Source organism: Garra rufa, unplaced genomic scaffold, assembly GCF_049309525.1.
Source record: "Garra rufa unplaced genomic scaffold, GarRuf1.0 hap1_unplaced_003, whole genome shotgun sequence".
In the NCBI taxonomy this organism is placed as follows: Eukaryota; Metazoa; Chordata; class Actinopteri; order Cypriniformes; family Cyprinidae; genus Garra; species Garra rufa.
In genome coordinates, this window is record NW_027394278.1 from 11,476,265 (window position 1) to 11,484,645 (window position 8,381).

The window sequence follows — 8,381 nt, forward strand, 5'->3', positions numbered from 1 at the left end:
GACTATAAGTTTCTTTGCAAGTGCAAATCTACTTACTGTCATCAGGGCGGTATCTGTAGATTGTCTATTAAATGTACTGTATCAGTCATTACAATGTCTATAACATGTAAGCAGCTATTAAACATTTGTTCAGTAAAGAGTTATCAATGTGTTATCAATTTAAGTTGTAGATGTTCAACAGCATATTAGCAAACATGCAACAAATCCTAAACAAGTTTTCAGTACCTTTATACAGCAAAGTAAGAGCGTTTTAGTAGTCAGCATGTAGCTGTTAACCAGCTTATCAACAGACTGTCAGTACACATTCAGTTGTCTATAAGTAGCAACACAAGATCATTTCAAATGAAATTTAAACATATATAAGGATACTTACTCCTGATCTTTTGCTTTTGCAAGTATTTTCAAGAGTGCTCTACTAACTGTTTGTTGCATAGAAGTTACCTTTTAGTAGACAGTCATTTTACTTTGAGGTGCATTCATCTATTCATCTGTTGTCACATTTGGCCCATCAAAATGAAGTGAAAATCTAAGAAATGCTGTTGAATGACATCACAGACAGCATAGCAGCTAGTCAGTGGATGTTCAGCAGACATTCTATAGACAGTTAGTACCGACACTGTTGAGTATTTGATTCAAGATTAAGTAAACAGCAACACCAGAGTACAACTATAAATCTGCCAAATGAGAAATAAATAAGAGTCATCAGTTTGTCCAACCAACTGCTTTTAATGAACTTCTGTCAAGGAAAAAATTAAAATAACAGACAAGTGAGAAAAACGTAACAAAATATTGGGCCTGTTTTCAGAAAAATAAAAATGTTTTTGTAACAATAAAATGTTCCCTTCAGTTGAAACAGCACTGTTGCAAATACTGAAAACACAGCAAACGTATTCTTTTTTTAAACACATCACTTATTTAGAGAAAATGGCAAAAGTGATCCTTTCTTTTTCATCGACAGCACCTTTTTTTGCACATCCCCTACAATGTATTCTCTGCACTTTTGAGCAAACTCTGCTAACTTCCCTGGTGTGAAACTGATCCTGCTAAACTGCTCCCTGTCTGCAAAGTACAGCTCTGCGATTGGAGCGAGCTGGGCCACTGCATTCCGTGAGACACCTTCTCTTTGGAAGGCTTTGGTCATGGTTGCTCCACGTCTTGTCAGCTTTACCAGCCTTTTATAGCGATGTATGACATCACGTATATTGTTAGCTGAAAAACAAACAAAAAAACAAAAGTGAATACTTCAATGATTCCCCCAACTATTATTTAAGAAATACAGGGCCATATGTTTCTTTGTCTTCTATAGAAAGTTTTTAAACCGAGTGAATTTTAAAAGTCAAGAACATTGTGCCTGCCTTCAAAAAATTTACTGACAAGGATATTTTTCTCAATTTTGCAGGGTTTATTTTTTCCAGTCTAATTAAAATGTATCTTATCAATTTGTAAACTGGGGTACTAAGAAAAGAAAAAAGTATTCTGCTCTTGAGACCATCTGCTTAACCAAACTCTTCCTTGTACAGAAAGATCTATGACTTGAAACCTGTCAGTACTTGTCAGTATACTGCATATACTATTGAGTTCAGTCACTCTGAACATATGAATTACCCTAAATCTAATTGGTGGTTTACTTAATGACTTCAATTACTTTCTTTTCATTCACAAATCCATTTTGACTAATACAAATGACTTCCATCCCCAAAAGTATTATCGTTTTATTTTCAGTTGTCTAGAAAAATATGGAAGAATATGACAGCGTTACAGTGCCACGTAAAAAAAAAAAAAAAAAAAAAAGATTACGAGATTAAAGTAAAATTTCAAGAATAAAGCGGAAGTGTTTTGAAAATAATCACAAAAAAAACAAAAAAGTTAAGAATATATTTTATAGCCCATTGCATATACTAATGGCCTGAATTAGGAGCATCGGGAAAAGTTCCAAAGTCTCAGCTTTCAAATTCTATAAGTTTTATAGCAAAATAACAATGTCTTACAATCATGAGTTTTTCACGCTCTTTATTTATGGCGGGACAATTCACCTGTATTCACCTCAGATTAAGCGGCATGTGAATCAATAATTTTCCTGTTTACAATGAGACATTTGTAACATTACATTAGGCTATACTGTTTTTTTTTTTTCATACCTTCTGATGTTTCTTTACATTTATATTGTGATATAACTTGAAATAAAGAGGAAAACACATTTATTTAATGACAAAACTGACATAATTTGAAAGCTGACCTGTGTTATAGCTATTAAAAGCAACAAAGCACAAAATTATTGCAATTCTACAATAAGAAACTGATTTACGACGTTAAACATTATTTCCATGTACTAATGAGTTGGAATCCACTTCAACCTATAGGCAATAATTTAATGAAACAAGTATCTCATTGTAATCAAAAAGATGATTGATTCACATGAATACAGTGATCTGTCCGCCAGTATGAAAAACATTATTGTAAGACACATTGTTTTTATTTAGCTATAAAACTGACAGATTTTGAAAGCTGAAACTTTGTTTTATATTAAAAGTACCAAAAGCACAAAGCTTATTGCTATTATTGAATGGCTGGCACACTACAAATAATAAATGTAGACAAAGATGTGAATATTATTTCATACTGTCTCTTCGAGTAGGAGCGGTTCTATGGTAGGGATGGTTCGATACGTGTATCGGTACCGTTCAGTTCTCGGACAAATTCCAAATGGAAGTGATCATCCCTATCACCTTTGTGGGGGACTTAGGGCACGTGCATGTCATAATGTAGTCGTTTGCAATGCACTTGGCGAAGGGAGCGATGTAATTTCCTCATAATTATCTTCAGCTGGGATGTTTACGTGACAACACAGCATGGTCTCTGTCAGAAGATGTCGCTGTTTTAATGTCATTAATGTCTTTTTACTGTTAGCATAACTAAGCGAATCTGCTTAGTGCTGACAGACACGGGTGTGTTCGACTTGAAGCGGCGCTGCAGCGACCGATCTGTGTATGACATCAAAATACTGCGAAAGCGCTTGACAGCTGATGGTTCCATATTCTCGTTATAATCACTCTCGCGTTGCTCTGATGTCATAAACCGATCGGTGCCTGCAGCGCCGCTTCAAGTCAAACACACCCGTGTCTGTCAGCACTAAGCAGATTCGCTTAGTCCCCTCACAAAGGTGATAGGGATGATCACTTCCATTTGGAATTTGTCCGAGAACCGAACGGTACCGATACACGTATCGAACCATCCCTAATCTATGGTGTGTGAATATCCATGGCTTAGCCCAGAGACATAAATGTATGTATCAGAATACACAAGATACACTGTAAATATATATTTTTTTCATATTTTAAAAAGTTACATTGGCAATTGTTTTTGAGAGACAAGTATAATTAATTATATTTTGCACTTACAAACGTAGGTAATAATATAAGATTTTACATTTAAAACACAGAAATATGAAATGTTCGGGAAAAAAAATCCTAATGATACTTTTAAAAATTAGACTAAAATTACCAGTATGTGGCAGCAAGTTGTTAATTCATTTAATTTGTTTCGTTCAAAACGGTTGATTCATTCAGGAACAAAGTAAGAAAAAAAAAGCAAATGCATTCAGTAACGAAACACTGCTGTGTGCAGAGACACACAACATGGTTTTGTTTACAACTACTTTCACAAAAAGATTATATTTTCTATATGATTTAAACCACTTAATATTAACCTCTTGTTTTTTTATTTTGTTGCTCTGACACACAAAGCAATCTGTTCATATAATCGCTCTAAATTGTGTCCTAGAAAGTCTGCACATATAATACCATAATTAAAAATCTATATTTGTTGCTATACAGCAAATAATACAGTTAATAATCCCACATATATTCAAATCAATTCCGGGTGGCCTGGCAACTTCTTCCGGTGCTCCCAATCCAGGCTATTTGCATGAGTAATATAGGCAATACTGTAACTTTAATTGCTACTATTTTAATTCTTTTAATTTTGACTTTATTCTCGAAACATTTAGACTTTATTCTTGTAATGTCTACTTTATTCTTGAAATATTTCAAGTTTATTCTCGTAATTTTGACTTTATTCTACAAATATTTTGACTTTATTCTCAAAATATTTCGACTTTAATCACGCAAAGTTAGGGTTTTTATTTTTTAACATGGCACACCGTCATAGAAGAATACTTATCTGCATTGCAAAAAAATTAAATAAAAATAACTATGATGTGAACAGAAAAAAAACCATAAAAAGTGGACAAAAAAAAAAAAAACATAAAAAGACAACTGTGTGTACCTCGTTTTATCTTGTCATATTCATTCTTCTTGCTCTTCTTCTTGTTCTTCTTATGTTTTTTGTGTTTGTTTTTCTTGGTTTTGCTTTTCTTTGTTTTTCTTCGTTGAGGAGTCTCTTCTGAACTTGAACTTGAAGAGTCAGAAGAGTCATCACATGAATCTTCTGTCACTGATGACTCTCCATCAGTTGATGTGTTCCCATCACTTGATAGGTCAACAGCACCAGTTTCTTTATGTGCCACTGATGTACTAGGAATCAGGTCATCTGAATGAAGAAATATAACAAAGTATTGCATTACAAATGCAACATAGAATTTCGGTTTGCTTTTACTGTCATTGCATGATGCATAAAATTAAATGGGTAACACTTTACAATAAGGTTCATTAGTTAACATTAGTTAACCACATTAGTTAACATGAACTAATAATGAACTGCACTTATACAGCATTTATTAATCTTTGTTAATGTTAATTTCAACATTTACTAATACATTATTAAAATCTTGTTAACATTAGTTAATGCAGTGTGAACTAACATGAACAAACAATGAGCAACTGCATTTCCGTTAACTAACGTTAATGAAGATTAGTAAATACAGTAACTAATGTATTGCTCATGGTTAGTTCATGTTAGTTAATACATTAACTAATGTTTAACTAATGAACCTTATTGTAAAGTGTTACCATTAAATGAAGGTGCACTATTCAAAACAGTTCTGAAAATATCTAATCTAAATGATTTAATATTTACATTTACTTATTTATCAGACGTTTTTATATAAAGCTACTTAAAAATGAAGACAATAGAAGCAAATAAAACAAAACAAATATTAATATATAATTTTATACGTATTGTAATGTATGAAATATATTTATTAATATATAGATTATACAACAAATATGTTGAGTTGTTACTTTGCTGTGCTGAAAGCTCCACTACTTGCTGCCGAAGCTCGCTGTTCAAGGCTTCCAGCTCAGTCACTTTATTTTGTAATACTTCCGCCTTGTTTTGCCACATCAGTATTTCTTGCTTTATTGGCTTCATTGTAGTCAATGGAGCTAAAACAACAACAAAAACACAGTGACAGTTATGTTTCACCATAGCATACAATGTTAACACATTTATGTGGTGTTATATGCAGAGTTATCACTATTATACAGTTTTCCATACTAATAAGTTTTCCATTCATGTATGGTTTGTTAGTATAGGATGACATTTGGCTAAGATACAACTATTTGAAAATCTGGAATCTGAGGGTGCAAAAAAATCTTATTGAGAAAATTGCCTTTAACATTTTCTTAGCAATGCATATTACTAATCAAAAATTAGGTTTTGATATATTCACGGTTACCCCTTGGAGAACATGCTAAATGTTAATAATTTTAACAAAATAAGGGATCATGAAAACTGTACTTCACAAGACAAAATAATAACTGAATTTATTTAAATGGCCATGTCCAAAAGTTAACATACCCTGGAATCTTTATACTGTGTGTTGTTTCCTGGATGATCCACAACTGTTTTTATGTTTTGTGAAAGTTGTTCATGAGTCCCTTGTTTGTCCTGAGCAGTTCATCTGCCTGCTGTTCTTCAGAAAAATCTTCCAGCTCCTGCACATTATTTGTTTTTTTCCAGCATTTTCTGTGTATTTAAACACTTCCCAAAAATGAGTGTAAGATTTTGAGATCCATCTTTTTACATTGTGAACAACTGAGGAACTCAACTATTACAAAAGGTGAAAACATCTACTAATATATAAGATGGCAAAAAAATGCATTAAGAGCTGGGGGTGTAAACTTTTGAACAGATTTTATTTTCCATTTAGTATTGCACTTTGGAAGCTACATAAATATTTACATGTCTCAAAGAAGACAATGTATGTACAATTTACCCTTATTATCCAATTTAAAAGGTTTACGCTCCCCGGCTCTTAATGCATTGTGTTGCTTTCTTGAACATCAGTGAATGTTTTCATCTTTTGTAATAGTTATGTATAAGTCCCTTAATTGTCCTTAGTGTAAAAAGATGGATCTCAAAATCATACATTCAGTTTTGGAATAGTTAAATTATGCAGATGCTGCTGGAAAATCAAAGAATGTGCAGGAGCTGGACAGAACTAAATAAAAATAACATGCAATTTTCATGACTCATCTTATTTTGTTAAAATTATTAAGACTTTGCATATTCTGAAAGTGATATGAGCACAACTGTGTAAATATATAGTGGTGGCCAAAATTATTAAAATGATTTATTAATAATTATTTTCACCAGCTAAAATGTTTTTAAGTTACTTTTTATCTTTTGCAGTAGTGTGTCAGTAGAAAATATGAGTTTACATTTACAAAGTTACAAACATTCATTTTGCCATTAATTGTAATAATCCACTGAGAGTCACAACAGCCAGTGCTCCACACAGAGATCTGATCTCATCACTATCCAGTCTGTCTGGAATGACATGAAGCAACAGAACAAACTGAGACAGACTAAACCCAGAAGAACTGTGGCAACGTCTCCAAGGTGCTTTAAGAGACCTACTGTACCTGAAAAACTACATTACTGTTATAATTTTTAGGCACTTGTGTTCAATCAACATTTGGTGTGACCATCCTTTGTGTTTAAAGCAGCTTTTGCCCTTGGTGCATTGTACTTAGTTTTTCAGGGAGCTTTGCAGGTAGTTCTCTTGAAGCATCTTAGAGACGTTGCCACAGTTCTACTGCAAACTGTCTCAGTTTGTTCATATCACACACTAGATGATGATGAGATCAGATCTCTGTGTGGAGCACTGGCTGTTGTCAGGCTCCTTGTGCAAACAAAAATCTCATTGGATTATTACAATTAATGGTAAAATTATTGTTTAGAAATATAGTACTATTTGGCTTACCTTCATCCTCTACACTTTCTAAGTTGCGTTTTTTCCGGGTGTTGTAATGTGACATCTACAAAAAATAAAAAAATAATTGATTGATCAAATTGTTTTACATAGCATGCATGCAATCAGTGTAGAAATCATTTCAGAGAGTGGCAAAATGCTCAAGACCATGGACCAGTTGTGGATAGTCTTACGAACTTGTCTGACCAACTAGCAGTTAGTTAGCACTTAATTACTTGTTTGTCATAAATTTGACAAACATTTTTATGCAACTGGCTTAAAGTTAAGACCAGTATAGGTAAAACAATATAGGTGACTAACGTTTAATACTAATATAAGCAGTTCATGCAACAGCCACCAGATCTTCCAGATTGATGATGAAGTGACCAAGTTTAATTTCCCCCCATGTCATTGTTATACTTCTAATATAATAGTTAGAAATAGTTAATCTATTAACTACAAGTGATTACAATATACGTTTAAACAGACCTAACACATTTGTATACATGTTGTTTTATAGAAAACGTCAATAAAGCTGATTACTTTTCACTTGCAGGACTTCATAAACACCGAGTCAAATGACATAACATGTTAGCTCTAAGTCAAAAACCTTAATAAAATACCTTTTTTTCCACAGTTGTTACGTCTGGAGCTTTTGATTACACCGTACGGTAACGTTAGGTCAAAATGAACAAAAAGATCCACTGGGCCGCAAACCTGAGCAGTCTTCCTCAAGAGGGCGCTTGAGAAATGTCCGTTACCTTGTGACAATGCCATTGGTTCAGTCGGGAAAGAAAAACTACAAAATATATAACAATACAAATAAACTTCACTATAATTTAACAGTAATTAAATATTACGAAATACAAACGGCATAGAGTAACGTTATATATAGAGATTAAAAAAAAAAAAAAATCCCAAAACAAATGTGCCGTCAAAGTCCCGCCCATTTCCGGATTTTCCCTTGTAAACAGAAATCGCGCCAACAGAACTAAAAAAAAAAAAAAAAAAAAAAAAAAAAAAAAAGCTGATGAAGTTCGGGTAGGTAGGAAGATCAAACGAAGAAAATTAAAGACGAGATTTACATTTAACCAAATGTGTAGATGAGCACTTTATTGAGATCACTCATTGAGAAAGTTTATGTAAGGGAAACGAACAAGTCACGTCTGAAATTAATAAAGTGGATGCAAAAGAAAAGATTGCTCCATGGTAAAATGAAATGCAGGCG

At 33.1% G+C, this 8,381-nt stretch overlaps 1 protein-coding gene across 1 annotated transcript; it reads right to left on the reverse strand.

Moving 5' to 3' along the window:
• Nucleotides 1-907: 907 nt before the first annotated feature.
• Nucleotides 908-7,786, reverse strand: LOC141309786 (uncharacterized). The gene is made up of 4 exons (XM_073832562.1): nucleotides 7,166-7,786; nucleotides 5,199-5,342; nucleotides 4,285-4,548; nucleotides 908-1,209 (listed from the first exon to the last, which is right to left on the reverse strand). The coding sequence occupies exons 1-4, from the start codon at nucleotides 7,218-7,220 to the stop codon at nucleotides 908-910; spliced, it is 765 nt and encodes a 254-aa protein (XP_073688663.1). The 5' UTR covers nucleotides 7,221-7,786.
• Between the last annotated feature and the right edge of the window lie 595 nt (nucleotides 7,787-8,381).

Excerpts from the sequence above, each read along its gene's own strand:
- LOC141309786 (XM_073832562.1), bottom strand. The coding sequence starts at position 7,220 with ATGTCACATTACAACACCCGGAAAAAACGCAACTTAGAAAGTGTAGAG. Across the intron at positions 5,343-7,165 it reads AGAAAGTGTAGAGGATGAAG|CTCCATTGACTACAATGAAG; the intron begins GTAAGCCAAATA and ends TTGTTGTTTTAG. Across the intron at positions 4,549-5,198 it reads GGAGCTTTCAGCACAGCAAA|ATGACCTGATTCCTAGTACA; the intron begins GTAACAACTCAA and ends TTCTTCATTCAG.